This window comes from Electrophorus electricus, chromosome 23, assembly GCF_041902795.1.
Source record: "Electrophorus electricus isolate QZ-2024a chromosome 23, ASM4190279v1, whole genome shotgun sequence".
Lineage (NCBI taxonomy): Eukaryota > Metazoa > Chordata > Actinopteri > Gymnotiformes > Gymnotidae > Electrophorus > Electrophorus electricus.
Genome location: NC_137519.1, coordinates 6,841,404 through 6,864,884, shown reverse-complemented (window position 1 = coordinate 6,864,884; position 23,481 = coordinate 6,841,404). Strand labels below are relative to the sequence as shown.

The 23,481-nt window shown below is 43.0% G+C and overlaps 2 protein-coding genes across 3 annotated transcripts; both read left to right on the top strand.

Annotated features, from left to right (window-relative positions):
- Positions 1-743: 743 nt before the first annotated feature.
- On the top strand, positions 744-15,379 carry ppef1 (protein phosphatase, EF-hand calcium binding domain 1). Its single transcript, XM_081706438.1, has 18 exons — positions 744-1,485; positions 1,851-1,883; positions 3,974-4,101; positions 4,384-4,444; positions 6,036-6,217; positions 6,669-6,783; positions 7,372-7,418; positions 7,852-8,018; positions 8,161-8,197; positions 8,337-8,486; positions 8,735-9,064; positions 9,381-9,566; positions 10,029-10,171; positions 10,295-10,401; positions 10,491-10,654; positions 10,917-11,001; positions 11,275-14,733; positions 14,991-15,379. Exons 1-17 carry the CDS (start codon positions 1,404-1,406, stop codon positions 11,472-11,474), a joined length of 2,217 nt encoding a protein of 738 aa, XP_081562564.1. The 5' UTR covers positions 744-1,403; the 3' UTR covers positions 11,475-14,733; positions 14,991-15,379.
- On the top strand, positions 15,379-23,477 carry LOC113581486 (uncharacterized). 2 transcript variants are annotated; one of them, XM_081706437.1, is made up of 8 exons: positions 15,379-15,691; positions 16,289-17,845; positions 19,289-19,414; positions 20,702-20,824; positions 21,408-21,533; positions 21,761-21,964; positions 22,773-22,907; positions 23,110-23,477. In XM_081706437.1, the coding sequence occupies exons 2-8, from the start codon at positions 16,300-16,302 to the stop codon at positions 23,265-23,267; spliced, it is 2,418 nt and encodes an 805-aa protein (XP_081562563.1). In that variant the 5' UTR covers positions 15,379-15,691; positions 16,289-16,299; the 3' UTR covers positions 23,268-23,477. The 2 variants fall into 2 exon arrangements, with proteins under 2 accessions (XP_081562563.1, XP_026872458.3); XM_027016657.3 differs by lacking the exon at positions 15,379-15,691 and having other exon boundaries at positions 16,210-17,845.
- The last annotated feature ends 4 nt before the right edge of the window (positions 23,478-23,481 follow it).

Sequence of the window (23,481 nt, the reverse complement as noted above, 5' to 3'; positions counted from 1 at the left end):
ATTAGGGGTGCAGCAAGTCTGTTGTGCAATTACCATCACTGATTTTACCACTATAAAAGTAAAGCATTGCGGAAACATTGTCCTTTATCTGCTGCTGGGTTGAAAAGGTTATGCCATGAAAGCAAGTCGCTCTCACGTCAAGTTCCCCGCGGCTCCCAGACGACCCAAGGCCAGAGATGGCGTTCATGCTGTCTTTATTTATAAGCTCAGGCGAGAGGTGAGGAGCGTGGTTCTATGCACTCGTTTTATAAAAGGCTCGCTTTTGTTTTTTTACGGAACTGACCCGTTGACTGCTGCGCATCTCCTAGAGCACGTCCACCGAAACGAGGTTTGTACCCAGAGGCGCAACGAGATACATGCTACTGAGAGTGGGGCTGGAGGCCGCCCGGATATCGAGTTTGAGTCGCCGCTGTGTCATTACCCGTAGGGAGGTTCTAGCGGCGTTTAATCAACTCGGTCCCTGGCGCAAGGCCATCCCCATGGACGGCGCATGACCTACGCAACGATTTGTTTGGTTTATTTTGCCTTGTTTGCCTTGTACATATTTTTATTTAAAATAAACTTGTCCTTTTATCACTGGCCAGCGTTCCTCATTCGCAGCAGTTGCTGTTCAAATGCTCCGCTTAAAGGAGTGTTGCAATCTAGTAAGACTTTTCCTGTGACAAAGTGAGAACGTCTGTTATACACGTGCGCGCGCGTCACTGACAGCTGTGCGCGCGTCAGCAGCTGTAGCCGCACAAACAGCTGACTGACTAGCCGACACCTGTGGCGAGTACCTCACCTCAGTTTAGTCTGGTTTCGGTTTACCCGTTCGCGTTATAACTCCCGTGAACTCAGGGTCGAGACGTTTTGTGGAAAATCTAGTTCCGTCTCCTGCGGTTTTGTGGGGTGAGTTGGTGCGCGTTCTCCTGTGCTCCCGGCTACGAAACGGCTGCTGAGGTAGGAGTGACCATGTTCCTCAAGTTCACACACTCTTGGAGCTGACGGTTACTTAATTTTGTCATCCAGTTTCGCAGGGTTGCTTCTTTAAAATATCAGACGGCACCATCGAAGCTCAATTCCGTCGACAAGTTCTTTTACTATTTTACTTTAAACTGAGTAATGCTAAATCTCATCATTGACGGGTGTTCTCTACTCCAGTTTTCATCCTATCGCTGACCTTAAATGTATGTGGTACGGTTAACCCTTGTGTATGAAGAATTAAGGCTTTAAGGGCCCTGGGCTAAAAGTAGTACGAGTTTATTGCCACATGACGCCGTTCTTCACTGATTTTGCTCTACTGGTGTGCTACGAATCGGAACACCGTCATTTAGTTGCACTGACATTTCCACATTTCTTGTGTATGTGTATATTGTGTAGTTTGGCTTTAATTTTTTTTTTCTTGGTATTGACTATTGAGACACATGCAGAAAGGAAACAACGTTGCCATCATGGGGTGCGGCACCTCAATAACCACTGAGAACCAAGGAAGGCCTACAGAATTCGGTAAGGAGATGGTGTACCTAGTCCCATCTTTTGATGGCAAAACATTGTAGCATTTTACTGCACTTCACTTTGTTTTTGGTGTGATGAGCCCACACATCCAGCAACTTCATGACTTGTCATGTGTTCCTTAAATTTATTTAGAATCTGCTTAAAGTGCAGTTCAGCCTCAAACTTTGATTTCAACTGCTGGCATGTTTTATATGGCTTGGTCACTTCTCAGACTTTTACACTCAGAAATGTCATTGTATGATTGTTGGTCCAACATTAGTGCATATATGGCTTTGAAGACTGAAGAGAAATGGACCAGACCTCCCATTTTCTTAACCCAAGTGAACAAGGTGTGAACTCTCTTCCTCCCCATGCAGATATGTCTGCCAAGCAGTGCAGCCCAGCCCTGAGTAAGCCCTGGCCTGTCTCCTTCAACAGTAGTCTGGCGTTGGTCAATATATGCTTGCCAGTACTGTTCTGTCCTCTTGAACTTAAGTTTTTCCTGAGTTTTGCAGCAATGAAGGGCCAACTCTATTCTTATTTCTGCTTTTTAACTGTATAGTTATATTTGAGCAGTGATACCAATGACATGCAATTATTAGATTTGAATACTGAATTTCAAGTAGAGGTAGCTTGAAACTGCCCTTGTGTGTAAGACAAACTATTGCAGATATCCCACTTAGGTGTTGGTGTCACCTAATGAGGAGGTATGATGACATTGAGGAAGTGCTGAATAGAGTTGGCCTTGATGGGTGGGCTTGACCTGTGTTCCTTCAGTTGTATGGTATAACTTCATGCAGCTCCTTTTTGTTTTCTATATTACAAATAACAGAACATTTGAATGACAGGGTCTCCACTAAACTATAAAATGTGTTTCAGAACTGTGTATTTGGGTAGTAACATCTCATGCATCATCTATGTAACAGTTTCAGCAATGCCTGACTGGAGCTGTAAACAAATTCATATCAGTATTTCAATTAATGCAGTTCAGGCATCACGTGAGGGGTCCATGTAATATTCAACTTGTTCATTTATCAATCCTCCTTTCATAAATACTAATCTGTAGCACCTGTATCCTAATCTTCATGGAAATGTAGTAGGATTAAACTGCAGGCCCACTGACTGCACAGACTTGTGTCTATTTTTCAAGGTCACAAATATTTCAATTTTTAATTGTTAAAGATACAGGAATATTGCCATAACTATTGAAATCTATGAATAAATGGCTTGAACTGTCATAGCACAGTTCCCATTACCCTGTACAAAAACTAGAGAAATCAGTAAGTGACTGAGTGGAGCCCACCAGATTTTTTTCATTAGGAAAATACAGGTGCAGTTTACATTGTACATGTAAATCTGCATCCACTGCATTTATCACAAACCATTCTGTAGAGACATTAACATGCAGTCACTAGATTGTGTGCGTCATGGAAATGTGACATCAGTCTCATTGATACTGCTTAAATAAAGCTTCTGATTTAAAACAGGAAAGATGAAGGTTTTGATGCTAACCACATGGTTTTCCAGCTAGTGTGTTCTTGTAGCACACCTGATGGAACATATAGAACACGGTTCTATAAACACCAAGGTCATGGCCTTATTTTCCATAGTGTACATGTTCTGTCATGCTGATAATTATATAAGTCACTCTGGATAAGGCTGTCTGCCAAATGCTGTAAAAATAAGAGCTAAATGTCATGACACATGTAACTTCATGGTCACTCGTCTGTCCTCATCATTGTTCAAATTTTTGGTTCTTATATCTGTTCTAATTTTAGGCTGAACATAAGCAGCTTGACATTTAAATTTGTTCAAATTCAGTTGTTTTACTCCTAATTGTGGAATAAGCTGCCGCAATGTAGCTAGCACCAAAAGACAAAAGAAATGAGTCACTCCATATATACTGGTGAAATCAGAAGACTCAAAACAGGTCCAAGCCTACCCAGGCACTTCTTTTCTGACTGTATTTTCTGTGACTGGTCTCCCTTTCTGATTCTGCTGTCTGAGACCACACACTTCCTGTTTGCGCCGTCCGTAAGTGGTTGCTGTTTGGTGTCGGCTCCTCCCTACATCCACTGTTCTTGTTTCATCTCTGCACTCTCAGCAGTTCCATTAATTAGCAGCCGTGACTGGGGACCTCAAGAGGCGTCATCTATATTTAGTGCTGCCTCTGTGTTCCGGTGTGTTTTGCAAGAGTTAAGTGTCATTATGTCAACTTTAATAGGTGCATCTGAACAGCACCTGGTCTAACCATAGCATTTCCAGACTACTGTGATAATGTTGTGATAACTCTGTGAGGAAGTGTCCCTGTGAGTGCACTGCTGCTTTTCTGAAACAATGAACAGCTGACTGGTAATACTCCAGAACAATCTCTGTCCATATATGGGGACTTTCTTGGAGTAAAACTAAAGTCAAAGTAGAGTTTGAGTGGCCCTTCAAACTCCACTGGAGCCTAGTTTTCCGGGGACACTCATATTGTTTGTGATGTGCACTTATATAGCGATGAAGGCAGCCATTCTGATCCAGCGATGGTACAGACGTTACATTGCCCGGCTGGAGATGAGGAGACGCTATACATGGAACATATTTCAGTCTATAGAGTACGCAGGGGAACAGGACCAGCTGCAGGTAAAGCCTCATATCACAGCACAAGGCTGTCATCACTGCTGAGCTCAGACAAGCCATAAGAAATAGCTTCAAAGAATCCCAATGTTTAAGTCCTCACACTAATTATCCACTCCGCTGATTTGCACTTTCAGTTGTAACATACCTAATGTGTGGCGGTTTATTTATTGTTTTTTTTGTTTTTTTGTTTGTTTGTTTTTGCAGCTTGGATTCTCTTCTGTATTTCGGTAATTTGAATGTCCTATGACATTTTTTTTTTTTTTTTTTTTTTTACCACTTCTAAAGCTTTCCAGTTTCTTCAGTTTTATGTTGGATAACTTCAGTCAGCTGAATGGGAAAGAACCAGGTATTGTCATTTTAAACTGGACAATAGTATAACCATGCTTTGTGTTGGAACCTTTATTTATTCACCTTGCTCAGTGTACACCATATTCAGTGGCTAATAATGATCATTTGATTTAAAATATCAATATCCTCTAAAAACATTAAGTATAGAGTGTGGGCTAAAGCACTATGCTGTGATATTGAATATAATATTGTCTGGATCCAGTCTTACATGCTAAACCCCATGATTTGTTTATACCCTAATGAATTGTTTGATGTTCTTTCAGCAGCCATATTAAAATTCTAACTCTAAGTAAAGTGTTTGGAAACCCCTATCTGCACACATGCACATAAAGCTTTTAAATACCATTAGCTCTATTCACTCTAATATCAAACAACCAGGCCTCTCTTAGACCATAATACTCATCTTCTTTTCAATAATTGTAAAAAAATAAATAAATAAAAAATATGGTGAATCACAGTTGCTTAGCAACCCAGGGAGATCCCATTTTCAGCTGTGGTGTTGTGGAAGGTGCCAGGGAAGCAGCAGGTTGCTTCCATACTCAGGCTGAGGGATTACAGCAGACAATTATCCCTGGCTTAATTTAAACACAGCTAGAGAACACGTGTTGGAGCTATCAGGAGAATCTAGAAGCATGTCAGATGAATTAGGTGATGCTCAAAAGCATTGGATGACCATAAATTTCCATGGAAATGACCAAAGCATTAGAAATTAGAACTGGTATATGTGTTGATTGTAGGATTCCTGTTCTGTTAATGGTGGTGCATGTCTGTAGAACATGATACTCTACAGTGCTTTGTGCAGAGCCAGAATTTTAGTGCAACTACAAGGGAGCTAATCACAAGATTGGTGTCTTGAGTTTGATGTCACCTGTCTTTTGCATAGCTCCTATTTTTGACACATTAGAGTTCAGTTGTCATTGTACACTACAATACAGTCAGATCTTTACATGTTCACCTTTGGTGTGAAGGCTTACTCTCTGAGTGCATTGTTAGGGTGAATTAATTCATAGCAAAGTTACATTTGTTGATTAGCATCTAACTGAGAAAGCACATCTGAGAGGCTTTCAGATGGACACAGGAGTGTTTGTACTGAACCATCTAGTGGAAACAGCTGTTCCTGATGCCTGGACCATTTCAAATAGATTTGTGATACTCCTTGCACATTTACATTTTCAAGAATGGCACAATAGAGAAGCTATCCACAAACCTCAGTGCATGAATGAACACTATTGAGTCTGAAGTGTGCTGGCCCAGGTGTTGATGGGGGAGAACAGGCCTCTGAGTGCCAGACTTCACACTAAAGACTCATAATGCGATGAATATGTGAAAACAGTATCCAGAATCACGTGTAACTCAAATACAGTAGCTGATATCAAGCAGGATTTTAAAAATATGTTCTGTGGTTATTTTGTAGACTATATTACCTTCTTAAACAGATGTTAATTCTGTTAATTCTGTTAATTCTGTTGTGGTATGGCCTTTTTCTTTAGGTGCTTTAAAGTATGGTTTTTTTTTTCTGTTTATATTAAGTACAGTCCATACACTCCTGTGATGTACTGAATAACCCACTTTTTGATTCCCTCCCCGAGATCTGATCAGTCATCTGCTGGACCCGGCTGTGGACACGGCCGTGGACCCGGTGGTGGAGGATCAGAGGCAGTGCAGGTATGAGCATATCTTAGTGCCCGAGTCTTACAGCGGCCCACACCTCTCCTTCCCTCTGAGTGTCACCGACACCAACGCCCTTCTCGGCGCCTTCAAGGAGCAACAGGTACAACACACTGCAACTTTAACTAAGGGGTCATTGCAAGACACTGAGACTGAGGGTTGGGGCACTGCAGCTAGTGCTCAGGGAACTGATCCGCTGATCGTTGGTCAACCAACTGACGCTTATGAAAGAGCTTATGCTAAGTGTAGGATAATTAGCTGGGTTGGGTGATAGAACACCTTAAAACAGCTGAAGTATTCTGTTACAGCGGAAAACTGTTAACCTAATTGCCTTTTTACTTGGTTGTGAGAGTACATACTGAGCCAACAGGCAGTTTTGTAGAGAGAGAACAGTGTGATCTAATCCGGCAGAGAATTCCAGTGGGAAAATCTCTCATGAGATTTTGCACTGAAGTGATAATTAATTTCTTTGACATTTGAAAACATCAACACTGCACATTTGTTAAGAGCCATGTGGATGAGTGAGAGTCAATCTTTGTATTTCTCCTCTCTAGACTCTCCATGCCAAATATGTACTACAGCTACTCGACAAGACACAGAAGTTCTTAAAACAGATGCCGAATGTCATTTATGTGTCGTCTTCCTACGCCAAAGAGATCACAATCTGTGGTATGGTACCAGCACGATACAGCTCCCCATCTGGATGCTCGGCTGCACCCCGTGGTTCTGATTTACTGCTGTTTTTTTCCTGTTTTTTTATGATCAAGCATCGCTTCTGCCATTTTAATAAGATGTTTTCTATTTTGAATGCATGTATGAAGTGTTTGCTGAATTAAGAAGAGTGTCATCCACTTCACTGCACCTCAATGGGTTCCTCAGTGGGGAAACTGGAGGCTGTTCAGACACACTCAGAGCTTCATATCAAATTAACACGTGACACTATCAATCACAGCATTCTTGCATTGAAACACTGCATGTGATTACTCTAAATAAAAAAGGTTTTGATTTTCCAGACACACAAGAGCCCAAAACGAAATGGTCCTTTCTAATTGTAATAATATGCTAATAAGTGTCTTTATGTTAGGTCAGTGATGCTTCTAATGGTTTTGGAAATATCCGACCCTGCAACGTTGAGTTCCATACCTTCATCAGATGTTCTGAAGGCCTTAGTTAACTGGCGCGAGTGGATTAGATAAATTCTCCAGAGTGGTAGATATGGAGGAGCAGTATCAGGTGGCCCTTCTCTTTTTCACGCAGGTGACCTGCATGGAAGACTGGATGATTTACTGCTTATATTTTATAAGGTAACTTCATCTTAAATACAACAGCTGTCACCATCAGATTTCTTGTGAAGTTTTTCATAGTCATGAATAGCTCTTGTCAACTATGAGCTTTTGGCGGATATGTTTGCATATGAAAGTACTCCCAAAGATTTCAGCTCCTTTTAAAACACAGAATGAATTAACTAAATTCTTAGCAGTAGTAGTGTTAACCTTTAAAATTCAACATTAAAATTCATAAGTTTAAAAATTCAAGGTCATTTGGTTAATATCCCATAGTTTCTTTCTTTTTACATCTGCACAGATATCATGACTTTAAGCATGAGCAAACTTGAAATCCACTGTACCGCACCGTAACGCATCTTAATTAAGATCAGCTTAATTATTAGATGTATTTTAGTGACACTCCATCGGCCGAAGGTTTTTATTAAAATTAGGTTTCATTTATATTCCGTAGAATGGTCTCCCATCTGCTGAGAATCCTTACATATTCAACGGAGACTTTGTGGACAGGGGGAAGAAATCCATCGAGATCATCATCATCTTGTTTGCTTTCCTGCTCCTGTACCCAGACCACATGCATCTTAACCGAGGCAACCATGAGGACCACATCATGAACCTGAGGTAGCTCGCAGCCCACCCTGACCTGCACAGCTACTTGCACACACAAAGCATTTCTGTGCACTGCCCTGCTTGTATTGTATGGGTTTTCACGTACTGAAAACACAACAACCCTAAAACCTGCACACCTTTCATTACCTTTCAGATATGGCTTTACAAAAGAGGTTATGCAAAAATATAAAGTAAGTTTTGGCTTTTTGTTTGTTTTTGCTCTGGTTTGCTTGGTTTGCGAAATGCACGTTTGTAAACTCTGTACCCTACTGCCACCTGATGGACGTTACTTGAACAACAGCTCATAACATTGCTGTTCTGGCACTGCAGACTCATGGCAGAGAGATTCTCCAGCTGCTGCAGGATGTGTTCAGTTTGCTCCCCATCGCCACCGTCATAGATAACAAAGTCCTCGTTGTTCACGGTGGCCTTTCCGACCACACTGACCTGGACTTCCTGAACACTGTAAAAAGACACAAGGTGAGTCGACCAGAGATGTGCCTGGGAATCCTTGGACTTTACTTTAAGGATTGCACGATGTATCAGTTATTAATCATAATCACAATTCCTTGATGGAGAGCTGGCCAGAGAGAGGAGGGTGGGTAGGGGACAGGTAGTGAGTGAGGGGTCTAACCCATTTTTCCTGAGCATGTGGACCAGTGTCAGCAGCTCCTGAAGGGAGTCGCATATAGAACTGTGATGTAGCCGCGTTACTCCGTGTGCCGCAGGTGAAGTCGGCACTACGCTTGCCCAAGTGCAGCGTGGACCGCAAGGACGTGCGCACCAGCAGCACCAGACAGAGAGGCGGGGCCAGACTGCACAGCCCTCATTCAACCGGCCACGTCCCTCACAGGAGGAAGGGCCACCACACCCGCCCGAGCAGCAGCTCCTCTTCCTCCTCTTCCTCCTCGTCGACGCCATCAGTGTGTTCGCCGCACCATCGCCCGCCCTCACCAGGGACACCATGCCCCACCTCCATGCTGCAGGTTCCCTTCCTGGACTCCATTGTCTCCCTCGCCCCGCCTCAGCCTCCCAGGGACGAACTGGAGTGGAAACAGGTGAGGCAAAATTGTACTGCAATATATATGTGTGTGTGTGTGTGGGGGTGTGTGGGGGGGGTCTACAGTGGATGGGTTATGTTTGACTGTTCAGTGTACAACCGCTTGGGGATGGAGTTCATTACTGTTGTACTTGTGATTCTGAGTGACTTTGTGCTGACTTTGGGCATGTGTGGTATCTAATTAGCATGTTAATGAGCACTGTAGACTCTCTGTTATGTTTGACTTTAGGTTGATCTTTGCTCTGGGCTGTAATTCATCACCGCGGTGTACTGGCTTTGTGGACGTGCCATGTTTGACTCTCTGTGGGCTGCAGGTCGTGGACGTGTTGTGGAGTGACCCAAAGACCCAGAACGGCTGCAGTCCGAACTCGTTCCGGGGTGGAGGCTGCTACTTCGGGCCAGACGTGACCGAGCAGCTACTAAGAAAACATGGCCTGTGTCTGCTGATCCGGTCCCACGAGTGTAAACAGGACGGCTATGAGCTCTGTCATAACGGACAGGTCTCCTACTGTCTTATAGCACGCGCGCATGCAACCCTAAACACACACACACACACACACACACACACACACACACCTACTCTGCTGAGTGTCTTTATATAGTGCTAGATTTGAGTGCAGTGTATTAATACACATATAATTTAGATCTTCCTTCATATAGTGCTCCTTTGAAATGTGATTCATCATATAAAAGCAAGGATAACCTGAAGCTTAATTTTTTACTAAAATCTGATAAAACTGAAGTATTGATATAAAGTTTCTGATTTCAACCTAGACCTTAATTTTTTAAAAACAGTTGATTTACAAGTTATTGACTACAGTGCCCTCTTGTGCATGGTTGTGGAAATACACAACTCTTTATGAACACTTAGGTCTTAGTGCCTTTCTAATATACACTAGAGGTCTTTCTACAGGGCGACTGTCTTGCACTCTCTCTTAACTGTGGTGCTTTTCCTTTTGAAGGTGATCACAATTTTCTCTGCCTCTAACTACTACGAGGAGGGCAGTAATCGCGGCGCCTATGTCAAGCTGGGCCCCGAGCTCGTCCCACACTTCTTCCAGTACCAGGTCAGCCGCTGTACCAGGAAGCTGACACTGCAGCAGAGGTACGCTGTGCTCAAAGGTCACCAGGCCTGCAGACAGGCACAGGAGGTGGAGGGGAGCGTGCGCATGTATGTGCATGTGCAGTCCTGTACGTGTGTGTGTGTGTGTGTGTGTGTGTGTTTCAGGGTGAGTGTAGCAGAAAGCTCAGCTCTGAAGGCCCTGCAGGAGAAGCTGTTTGCCCATCGCTCTGAGCTCATGACTGCCTTTCAGCAGCATGACGTCAACAACACAGGTGGGCTTCATCTGGTGAACTTCACATGTGCAGTTTACTAGAGCAGATCATATCACTGCTATTAATTTTCTCTGTCTCTCTCCTCTCAGGAAAGATTTCCACTGCAGAGTGGACCCAGGTGGTAGATTCTGTCCTGAGGTTAGACCTTCCCTGGCGAACACTGCGGCCACGCCTCGTGCAGCTGGCTCCTGACGGAGACGTGGAGTACGAGTCGTGCTTTGACAGCATCAGCCTTGGACAACCTATCCCTAAGGTCCCACCTGTACATGCCTCTCAGCTACTTGCCAGACACGCACACACGCATGTGACCCGCCTGCACACTCCTCTCACATCGGTTGCTAATTTCACACACTCACACTTGCACAGGCCCCACCTACACACTCTTCTCACACGCAAGCCTGCACATTCCTCCTCTCACGTCAGCTGCTCGTTTGCAGCCACTGCTTCTTTTGGGAAGCATATCTATTTATTTATTTTCCTTTAGTTATCTATTTTTCTTTTTTGTACACATGCAGGTGGCTCCGAACTTGGCAGAAACTCTGTGTCGGTATCGGACCGACCTTGAGATCATCTTCAATATCATAGACAAAGATCATTCAGGTCAGTTTTGTTTTTTAATTATGTTGGGTGACTAAACTGGTGTTTAGTTCCTGTTCAGCAGTGACAAAACTGTTGTTCCTTTAGAATTCCCTCTGCTCTTCCAGACAGATATTATGGTACGGGCTAATATTGTGAGATGTAGTGGGACGGTTGTTCCTTGTTGTTCTAGTAGTAGTTGTAGTATTAAAAACTGGCCACTTGGTGACACTGATTCCCAGTTTTGGTTTTAAACTCCCTGCATTGCTTCCTGTCCCTTCCCCCCTCCTCTCTTAGGTCAGATCTCCATCGAGGAATTCCGCCAGACCTGGAAACTCTTCAGCTCCCACCTCAACATGGACGTGGACGACAAGGCAATAGATGACATGGCGCGCAGCATCGACTTCAACAAGGACGGCAGCATTGACTTCAATGAGTTCTTGGAGGCCTTCCGAGTTGTGCACAAGCTGGACATCAAAGAGCAGCAGCATGGCTGAGACACACATACACACACACCCCTTCCTCCACACACAAATGTACTAACCCATGCCAAGGACAAAACAACTAGTGATTTGTTTTGATTCATTAAGAGAATATGTGATTGTCTGTGCATGACTAGCAAAATTTGAAGTGATTTTTTTTAAATCCACATGAATCGTATTTGCATTTGCCTCAGGTGCTCAAAGATGGAGTGAGCTGCTCTGTTTAGTTGTTTTCTTTTTTTAATTTTTTTTATTTTATTTAATCTTTTTTTTGTTGTGTTCATTCCTCTTTGAGTGACACTCCTCTCTGCTCATAAATGTGTAGTAGGTGAGTAATATTTAGTTGCCTAGATTCAGGAAGTGAATAGTCCATAGCTCTGCAGAGGACTGCTATTATACATTTGGTTCAGTTTAATAAATGCTTGAAAATTAACTGAGCTGAATTAAATGGGAGCATGTGGAAGACACGAGCCATCATTCCGCCCAGGGCTGGAGTTTGAATCTGCCTGGTCAAGTTCACTATATAAATTTGAACAAATGTTAGCACATGTACAACCTTGGTGTTTTAGATGGGTGATGGAGCAGGTAGAATGTAGTTAAAAATGGTATTCCAGGTTCTGTTTTACCAGCGTAAAGGTGAACAGGTGAATAGGTGTGCCTTTCTGGACTGGCATGCTACATCACACTTGGGAAACATTTTCTATACATCTTTTCTTACAACGGCTGTGTGAGATGTCTGTAATTATGGGGTGAGCGTGTGCTGCCACAGCTTGTACTGGTATTTTAAATGTGTGTAAGCAGGTGTAGTTGAGGCCAAATGTTTACATGCACTAAGCTTTTCAAGGTTGTAAATATTGTATATATCTGTTTTTATACAATACCAGTCATTTGGGATTTAGTCAACGTGGCATTTGTCAATATGTATGGTTGGCATGACAGTTAGGGTAGAACGCCATCATCTGCTCTGTTGTTGGTAGGTTTGTCAGTGTTTGGATGGTTTGGCCTGGGCTACTCCTAAAGTCTTTTTACCCTTTCTTTGCATCAGCTGTGTATTTGATGAGCACGATACACTTCGTATTTTGTCTCTGGCTCTTTTGATATTGTATATCTCTGTCATGAGATATATTTTTATATGTTTTGCCTCTTCAAAACCCCTGCATCACGTTTACACATTTACACTTTATTCAGCTAACCATTTTATTACAACGTCCTCTCTCAGACAAGGTTGTAACAGATTTGGGGGCTTTCATTTGTGCTGCAACCCAGGTAGAACTTTCTGGCTTATATGTTCAGTTCTTTCTTCTGTATTTTTAGATAATCCTCCTCCATTATACCATCTATTTTTAGAAGTACACCGGTCTTGCTTCCTGTGAAATGCTTCCACATGATGCTTCACAGCTGGGGTGGTGGTCATTGGATTAAAAGTCTCACACTTCATACATGGTGCTGCCGAACTGTTCAGTTTTTGTTTTTAATCTGACCAGAGATTTCTCCAAAAGGCTAGGTCTACATAGTGATTTTTGCATGCAATTGTTCTTACAGATGCTGGTGGTATCTTCAAGTGTTTGGAAATAAGTAGGAACCAGACTTGTGCAGGTCCACAATTTCTCTCTGAGGATTTAGCTGAAGCACATTGGCTTTTCCCATGATCTACAGGGCAAATAGGCACTTGTTCTAATGGTAGACCCTTAAACACAGTCACAGGTGCACTCCCAGTTAACTCTGTTATGACATTTGGCCAATCAGAAACTTCTGAATGTCATTACATCAATTTCTTGAAATCGTTCAGACTGTTTCAAAAGATTGTCAGCTTGGTATATGTAAACCTTTGACCCACTGGAAATATAATGGTGTATTAAAATGTATAATCAAAATGACCTTTGATATAAATAAATTAGGTTCTCTAATTCCCTTGCCAAGAGACAAGTATGGTATCTTGGAATGTGGAATTTGTGTATGCGTGAATGTGTATCTTGGGGTTTTAGTTATGGTATTTAACTTCTCCTGCCCTGCTTACCTACAACCAGCAATGGAAATGGGTGCAGGCAAAGGTTAATGCTTGTAAAACGTAATACGTTTATCTGTAAGTTATAATTCTGTTGCATAGCCCAGCATTAGTCAAAAAAATATGTATAACCAAATTAAAAGTTCCTTAATGCTGAAACAGCCTGCTTTGTCAGGGTTACCGTTTGCCAAAATTACCATTGTCTCATGACCACAGGTGTGCACAGCAGTGGGGGGTAGCTGAGAAAAAGTTTGGTGCGTGTGTGTGTGTGCGCCCAGAAGATGTGTCATGAGGCAGCTTGTAAGTAAGCACTCCACATTCCCCATCAGAGAGAAAGTATTGGCAGGAGAAATGCTGGCAAGATAAACAGATAAAAAAAAAAAAAGAGGCAGTACAAGACTGATCAATAGCAATCAGTCATGGTAATCTTAATCTAACACACTTCTTATAATTCTTGAACACTGGGTTTCAGCTGCTCCTGGTCTCTTCTGAGTCTAGACTACTGGAAATGCTTTTCTAATAATGGTAACACCAGTGGGATTTGTAGTGTATTTTCACTATGTTCTGGGTTTGCCATCAGAGGCACCATGATCTGCACATCCTGTTTGTCATACTGGACGAGGCAGGTATCTGCTTGTCTGTGCTACACAGACCCAGACCCCTGACCCTTAACCCTACTGCACTGCACATATCTGCTTTACTCAAGTGCTTAGCTTCCTGAATCAAAGTTTCACTTGCAAAAATGTTTCTAATAGCTGTTTTTGTTTGTTTGTTTGTACACTGTCTTTAGACTGCAACTGCAGTGTGAATAGTTAATATTAAAACATTTAGAAATAGGGATTTTTTTCTACTGACACATTCGATTCAGTTTACCACTTTATCAGTATTACAGTATGATGTGTAGAATTACAAATATTTGAAAGATTGTGTCTTATCCCTGTGAAGGTATATCCATCGGTCCATTTTTTTTTTTCTACCTGTGATGAGAGGTGTGTTCAGGGAGAAGCTGAGTGTGTTATTTTGGGCCCAGCCCCCTTAGATAAGCACTCCTCCTGCTCTTCTGTTAGATGGGCTCCTCCACTTCTCTGTTGGTCAGGGCTTCTCGTGCTAGATGGAACTCTCCTGTTAGATGAGACTCTCGTGTTTAGACTGCTGTTATTCTGAGAGTTGCCCTTCCAGCATTTGGAGTCTGCATCTGGATGTGTGCGGGGGCTACTGGAGCAATGCTGCTTCCTGCCCTGCTCACCCTGCACTGGGCACTGGTGCCAGGTAAGGGTCTTCAGAGTGGCCACTGCCCAGTGGAATCCTCCAAGAGGATGGTGTGTGTGTGTGTGTGTGTGTGTGTGTGTGTGTGTGTGTGTGTGTGTGAGAGAGAGAGAGAGAATAAATATTGCCTATATATGCTGTTGTATTTGATTGATACTACATGTTTGGTGTCCAACATGCGTATTCCATTGTAAAAATCAAGTGTACTAGCTTTTTGAATGTGTATATGCGATAACCTTGTGACGTTACTTTTATCAAAGGTTCTGCCAATATTGGCTGCAGTGACTTGAGGCATGTTGAGAACGGACGCACCTTTTTTCGGTACGGAGGGTTGTATGTTACCTTCAGCTGTAACCCAGGCTTCAGGATTCATGGCTTTCGCACGAGCAGCTGTGTGTCTGGCCAGTGGGTCAGAGAGCCGCCACTGTGTGTTGGTCAGTCTTCACACACTGAATATCACACTCTTATAATTGGACCATTTCCCTGCACTTTGGCTCACACATGTAGTAACACATGTTAATGTTTGAGTTGGTGTTTTGCATAGGGCCTTGATAAACATATTTAATATTGTGTTTGAAGAAATTTTACAGTACTAATGTACTGAGTGGCTTCACTGCTGCTATTCAACTTCAGGAGGTAGTTCAGTAGTGTGCTGTATGTAGTTTGTTGGTTCAGGTGTGTTTTAGTGGTTTGCCGGGTGGGTGGGGGAGGTGTGGATGTGTGCGTTGTGTATTACTTTATTAGTGGCATAGTGTGATTTGTCTAGTGGCTTCAAACCTCTGACCCCTGACCCCAGCCCCCGGATGCGCCAGCCTGGCTGAGCTCACACACGGCAGCACGCTGGTTTCTCCGGATAGCTCGCTCGTGCGCTTCACCTGTGACAGGGGCTTCAGGCTCTTCGGCTCTTCTCTGCTCTACTGCAAGGGTGACAACTGGAATGGCAGCACACCCGTATGCAAAGGTGTGTAACCACAAACTCAACACATGGACTATGCACTCATTAAAACCAAGTAGGTTCCACTGGACTAATAATGGAATACTTCTGTATTTTATTTTATTTTAGTTACTGATTGTGTTTCTGTTGTAGTCTACAGACAATAATATCGCTGTACTGACCAAAGAAGGGACAAAGTCACTGATCTAAGGCACAGTAATGGTGACCTCAGATATTTTGCCTCTAAAGGCATAGGTTGAGGAAACCCCGTAACTGTCTTTAGGCTTCTATTAAGTTGATATGTTACTTAGTTTTATGTTAATCAGTTTTTCCATCATTTTATAAGTAGAGGGGAAATGCCTCCATTTCTTTTGTCTTAATCAACAAGGCACTAGAGCTGCAGTAAATGAGATTAGAAAAACATTTTTAAAAAATTTCTTTAATTATGATCTAAGTAAACATATTTCTCCAGTAGTCTTCAGCAATAAAAGGAAGCTAGTAGAGGTTTTTGTTGAGTGTTGCTAGGATATTCAGGAAGGGTTTTCTAAAGCCTCAATCAGAAATCATGTCAGCAGCTCTCAGATCTGTTTTGCAACAACCTAGACAATGGTCTCTGTTTTGTAGAGTCAGACATTATGAGCTCTTTCCAGCTGAAGCAGACGTCCTTGTACGCAGCCAGTCTGGAGCTGAACCCAGATATTCTGCCCAGTCATAGAAGCCTTTTCAGCACTGTCTCCAACACGGCCTCAAAGGAGACACCTCTGAAACCCTCTCTACTTGGGGTGTCACAACCCAAAACCTTCCTGACTGGAGACCTGGCAAAAAATAAACCTCCAAAAAAACTCTGGTTTGATAAACCCACTACACAAAGTAACAGAGAGTCTGCAGGGCTCAAAGAGACCAGCACCAAACTAGACACTCCACAACAGCCTGCAAGAAATGCAAATCCCCTAGCCATCTCACGGCTGGCTCTGGTGAATTCTCCAACAGCCTTGATGATCTTATCACCTGCTACCTTGTCATCGAAGTCCACAGAGTCCATTACACTGGATACTGCAGTGATAAATGAGCAGAAAGCACAAACGTCATCCAGCCTCCTGGATCAGTCGTTTTCTTCACCAACCAATGCTGGTGAGAGAGAAACCCCTTTCACTTCAACAATACATGGACCTCACAAAGGTTTAGTCACACATCTGCCAGTCATGAGCGCGTCAGCAAGAACGGGTCCGAACACAGATCTGACAACTCATGCTCATCTGCATTCATATGGATTCAACACAACCTCTCATTACAAAACTGCCTGGGAAGACGCGACTGCAGGGTCTCAGGAAATGCTAAAGGAGGCTCTTTTATCCAGTAACATTAGAAATTCACTACAACCTAAAATCCCACATTCCCCGCACGTTAAACACAAAGAAAGGACCCCTTCTCCAGTTAGCACTCCTGAGCTCCCGGTGTCTACAGATGAATCTGAATCCTTTACCTCGTTAGTGTCTCCAAAACCTTTTACAGTGAACTCTCCCCTATTTGTCACAGCTGTGACGCATGATAGAGAAGCTCTCCCGCAGACAGCTCTAGCAGACAGGGCTGAAGAAGATTTACTGCCCAGGACAGAGGTGCTGACAGCAGCCACCAGGCTGGGCCCTGCCCTCCATATGACGAGATCTCCAGATGTTACTACCACAGATGCATATTTACATTACCCAGCAGTGACCAAGGCTGCGAGAGAGCAGACAGCAGTGGGTGAAGACTCTGCAGCACCCGTAGATGCTCATAGGTTGATGATGGGTAATATAGATGGAGTATTAAATGATATTTCAGGATCAGATAGAATCTGTAAAAACAGGGCATCAGTGGCCGACACTCAAAATCAGGGGAATGTGGAGAGCCCCAGTACAGCAGGCAAACAGGTGCCTGAGTCCTTGGCTTGGTCCAGTTTCCCTTTCACAACTCCAAAGCTCCCAGGAGTCCCGGTCAGGATACGAAGGCCTGTGTGTCCCTACCCTCCCTTGCCTGCTCACGGGACATTCTATTTCCGTACGATGATCAACCCCGGACCATTCCAGTACAAGCATTACATCCAGTACGCCTGTTACCCTGGTTACACGTTGGCCAATGGGGACGTATACAGCTACTGTCTACATGACGGACAGTGGAGCGGAGCCACACCCATGTGTATTGGTAAGCCTACTTTGAATTGGAACTCTTTAAATTATTTTCCTTAAGGCTCTAACATACTAATTAACTTAAGGCTTGTTGTCCAAATTCATGTTACATTTACTATATTACTATATCATATTATTTAGGTAATTTAAATGGGAATTCTTAAGATTCTAGTTTTTTGTTTTAAGGACTTTTGTGGTGCCCCTGTGGACAGTTGGCTAAGCGTTTATTGTCTTAATGTTAACAGCGTGAGGAGTAAGTGATTGCCTTTCCCATATGAGGTATATTGTTACAATGAGAGAGATGGTGACTTCCGTATCTTGCCATGTCCTTAGTAATGAAACCTCGTAGGATGTCTTTAGTTTAGTGGATTAATTATGTTATTTACTATAAAACCTATAGTAAATAGGTAGCAATAAAGTGGCTACTGTACCCCCAGTTCACTCACTGACACACACACACACACACACACGTGCACGCACACACACACACAAGCAATCTCTACTTCCCTCTCTCTTTAATTATTGGTTTCACTCCATGACATAGTGTGAAAAAGACCTGTAGAATGATTTTAATCCAGAAAGCTCAAGTTGTAAACTGAACAGAAGATGAGGACAGGAAATATTCACTGTTGGCCATTACAGCATCACCTCAGTCTCTCTCTCACCCATTACAGCAGGCATTTTCAAAATCTGTCTATATCGCTTTCGTGTAGTTGAATGTAAAAAGACAGGCAAATATGTAACAGGTGCTGTCTAAGTGGCCAGGGCGATGTCAACCCGTCCACCAGTCTTGCTTTTGCAGTTTCTTCATAAGGTAAATACATTAGCGAGGACTGAGAGAAAGAGAGCAGAACATATCCGGACATGCCTTTCTGAGGGAAATGATCTGTTTTTGGAACCTTCATGGAACACACATTCAGTCTTTCTCCATATGCTGTTTAAAACAGAAAATACTATGCTAGTCTGCACCACTGTTTAACAGTTTGAAGACACTTCAATGTCTTCTACTGGTTCTGCATCCCTAGAATCATAGTATTTATTGGATAAATGTATTACTTGTTGCCCTTTACAATAGGTTTATGTAATGCTCACTGTATTTAGACCTGATGATTAAATCATTCTTCATGCTGCATTTCTTATTATTGTTAGTGTTTAGTCATGTCTGTTCCCCTGCGAGGAAAAAAAAAAAAAAGTGTGTGTGTATATATATAATTATAATTCTCCGTGTATTTGTAGCTTGTAACATTACCAATCTCAGCCCACTGCCTACCCCTCACCCTGCAGATAAGTGAGTTTACTGCAGTGTAACCAGTAGCTAATTATTCATAACTGGATACATGGATGAGAGAGCTACATGTATCAGTAAGGCAATATCAAGGGGAATATGTAGATACCAATGAGAGAGAAACACAGTTTTCTTTGTGTTTCTGATACTAGCCATGTGTTTGCGTACCTGCAGAGGTGACTCACTGCTCCCTGAACAATGGTGGCTGCTCTCAGGTGTGCCAGGTCAGTCATGAGAATCGAGCTGAGTGTCACTGCCAGCCTGGCTTCCTGCTGCTGCAGGACCACCGCACCTGTCGTGGTGAGAGACGTATCACACACACACGCGCACACACACTCATTACATTTTCAGTATGTAGTAAACGCTCTTATGACTTTATGTATGTTACTTATGTTTCGACACAAACACGGCTATATATGTATAAAAGATTTGAAAGCAGATTCTGAATGAAATGTGCAGAGAGAAAGGAAAACCTGAAACTGTTCAGGTCAGCAGGTTGCTTGGGCTGGAGCTGAAAAGCCTATACTTCTCATCCTTCACCATGGACACGGCCTGGTCCCAGACCACCCCTCCTTATTTTGTATACGCCTGGCTAACAGACACTTTGGGTGATTACGCTCTATTTTACTCATTCCATTAAATCCAGAGATATCAGGGTCATGGCACCAGTTTAACAGCTGCCTTTAGCATACCTTTAGGGGCATGTTAGGAATCCATCTGTACCCCCTGGGTTCAGTGATTAAATACCTCATAAATTCAGTTCCTGTCACCTTTTCAGAGCTGCCCTGGGGCTGAGAATTCTTGACCCACAGCACAGGGTTGTTGTAGCTTAGAGTGGCGCCACTTAGGTAAGACGCAGCACATGTGGCACATAGTTTGCTGCAGTTGCTCTTTCACCTAAAGCAGCAATCAGTGATTCTAGAATTACAATGAGCTGGGACACTTGTATTTGAGGATATTCCATGCAGTCAATTTTGTCCCAAGGTATATTTTCATGTACGCTACATTAAAGGAAAGAATTAAAACTTTGACATTTCATTTGCTTGAAAATGTATTATTGAACTTCTGACATTTTCTGTCAGTGTCTCAATAACTTTGACATGCCTGTCACTGATATGCTTGATTATAGTTAATGAATGATATATCTGTATACTTATTTGTCTTCCAGTTAATGTGATGATATGCTATGTTATAATTTGTTTTCCTGTCCATCTGTAACACTTGTGAAAAGTACAGCTGACTCAGTACATCTGGAGTACCCCAGCTCAGTCATTTAAGAATACTGAATGTTTGTTTAAAAAAAAAAAGCCTCCATCCATCAGGCTCCATGTGATTGGAGCAAGTAGCGCAGTCTGTAGATTTACCTGAAGAATGACAGTTACACTGGGTACACTAGGGTGAGCTCCACCTGAAGAATCACAATTCCTGTAACTGATATAACAGCAGTTAAACTGACATGTATTGCATATGCTGTTTTACAAATCTGTTTGTGTATCTGTCTGAACATTCCTTCTTTAAACCAAACATAACCTGTAACTGTGTGTGTGCGCATGCGTGCGTGTGCTTGCACGTGTGTCTGGTTTGTAGATCTGGATGAGTGTGTGGAGGGTTTGCACCAGTGCCAGCAGGTCTGTGAAAACATGTTGGGCTCATACAGGTGCAGCTGCAGGCATGGATTCAAGCTGTCTGCAGACAGGATGTCCTGCTCCGGTGAGCTCTTCCTCACAGAAGTATTATCTGTCTGGGCTCTACAGTTTTACTGCATATATTTTGCCAGTGAAATGTGCAAGAGAGTAAAAACAGAGATTATTCACAGCAGGATTCACTTATGCGGTTAAAATTGATGTAAAGACCCAGTCCAGATTGTAAACTTGTCTCAGCAAAATTAAGAGCCAAGAGTCTGCCAGAGCAGGGTTATTTATCCAGTATCAAATTTGCAAATGAAAACAAATTGCAAAAATTGTACAAAGCTGAAGGAACTAGAAACTACATCATACTGCTCAGTATAGGAAACACTAATGGGTCCCATTTCTTCCAAATCTCTCTCTCCAGAAACGGAACCTAAGCAGAAACATGTTTATTATTTTAATTGCTCAGTAAGACTATCAGATGATAATTTGGATCTTAGTGCTGGAAGAATCTTTTAAAAACAGATTTGTAATACTATGAGTTGCATTTTCTATAGTTATGCAATATAACCGTGTTGTGCCGCATGATATCAGGCGTGACAGTGTGTTGGCGGCTGTGCTGCTGACGGCCCTGTTCCTGACGCTGGGCCGCTTCTGTCCCCCAGATGTAGATGAGTGTGCAGTAGCCATGGACAGAGTTGGCTGTGTGTTTGGCTGTGTGAACACGCTGGGCAGCTTCCTCTGCCGCTGTCCTCCAGGACACAGTCTGAACCCTGACGGACGCTGTGAAGGTCGGTGGCAGTCCAAACACTGATGTGTTTGAGTGTCTGAATGGGATTTTTGGGCACTTTTGTCACATTTTCATGGCAAAATTATAGTTTTATTGAACCAGAATCTAACAGAGATGGACAGGAGCTTGGGATTTTAATATGCAATACTTAATGTAATGCGTTTTAGGCTAAATGTTGATTTTCAGCATTTCCTGAGCTGTATGTTTCTTTCCTGTACCCCTGTGTAGATAAGGATGAATGCATAGAGAATGGGGGTCAGGGGCCATGTGAGGGTGCATGTGTGAACACCCCAGGCTGGTTTCACTGTGTTTGTCCATATGGATACCAGCTAGCTGGGGACGGGAGAGCCTGCATCTCAGAGTGTCCGCCTGGACACCGGAAACAACGCTTGGATGCACCAGTAGGAAACTCAACTATAGAACACTGTGTCGGTATGTAGCAGCAATAATAACTTCACCCAGCAGTGGATTACTGTGTACAACAAATGTAACAAATGTACAGAATATTACACACTCAAGATAAAAGAAACTGCCCCCACACAAATGGTGTGTCACTACTTAAACAGATGCATACAGCAGTGTCTTTGTTCCCACGGTTACCTTGCATGCTGAGCAGATTACAGAGCATGAGCCAGGAGTGTGATTTAATGGCCTTTGTAGCATGATCATAAGTGTAAGGGGCATCACCCAGAGCAAAGAGTTACTGAGACATTCAAATCCAGCAATCCAAAAAGATGTACGATGAAAACAACACAAGACACCTCACCAGAAGGTGGCCTACGGTGGATGAAGCAGGTTTGGAGGCGAAACAAACTGACCAACTCTGGGACTGGAACGTCACACCCATGGGAAGTGGCAGCCATGCACCAGCCCTGCAGGAAGCCCTGCAGTCTGCATGCTCAGCCTAAACACCAGGCTGCTCCAGCAGCCATGCTGAGTCACTGCCACATCACAGATAGCTCTTATCAGGGCAAAATGCAGCCCCACTCAATATGGCTCTGTCTCAGTTACTGAATCGAAAGTAATAAGTCTGTATATCCTACAACAGTAGCAAATCTTAAGAGAGAAAAGACTTACACAGACAGTAATTAAAACCGTCTTAGACTGTTTCAAGGCCAGCATAGATGTTCTTAGTTGCGACTCTTGGTTATAAAAGACGATTCATCAGCGCTGCATAACAACTTGAAAGCCTGAGGTATTCATGCCTTGCAGGACCTGCTAGTTTGTGGATCTTTTTCAGATATTGATGAATGTAAGGAGACAGAGGAGAACCAGCCAGACAGATGTGAATGGAAATGTGTAAATCTGCCAGGTACCCACCACTGCATCTGTCCAAGGGGATACACACAGCTTCCTGGTGGACATCGCTGCAGGGGTCAGTACACTCATACCTCAACCCAACTCCATTCACCAACACTGGGCCAAATCTCTGACGTGCAGTTCCTACAGTAACCAGTCTAGATAAGATTCAATCTCTTAAAATGGATTTTAAAAAACCCCTAAGAGCTTTAGCTGAAGGTTCTGAAATGCTCTGCCAATTTGTGTAGAATGTGGTTCTTCCTCTGCCGTTTCCTCAGATGTTAACGAGTGCGCGCAGCAGAACGGGGGATGCTCCCACACCTGTGTGAACCACAGAGGCGGCTACAAATGTGCCTGTCCAAAAAATTTCCACCTCTCTCCCTACAACAGAAGAACGTGCCAGGCAGTCCACAACTCACAAAGGACCGTTTCTTAACATAGACAAGGTATTCTTGTTCATCATTCAATTCACTCATAAACAGGAAAAAGGAAGCACTACTGTTTGTTTGTTTTTTAGTCTATAATCTTGACTTTTTGTACACAAGCTTCACAGCTGGAGAATCTGAACATTTACTACTAAAGACTCTGTGTCCCATATTATACTGTTGCCAACTGGCAGTAAAATGGATCATTATGACTAGTGCACTGAA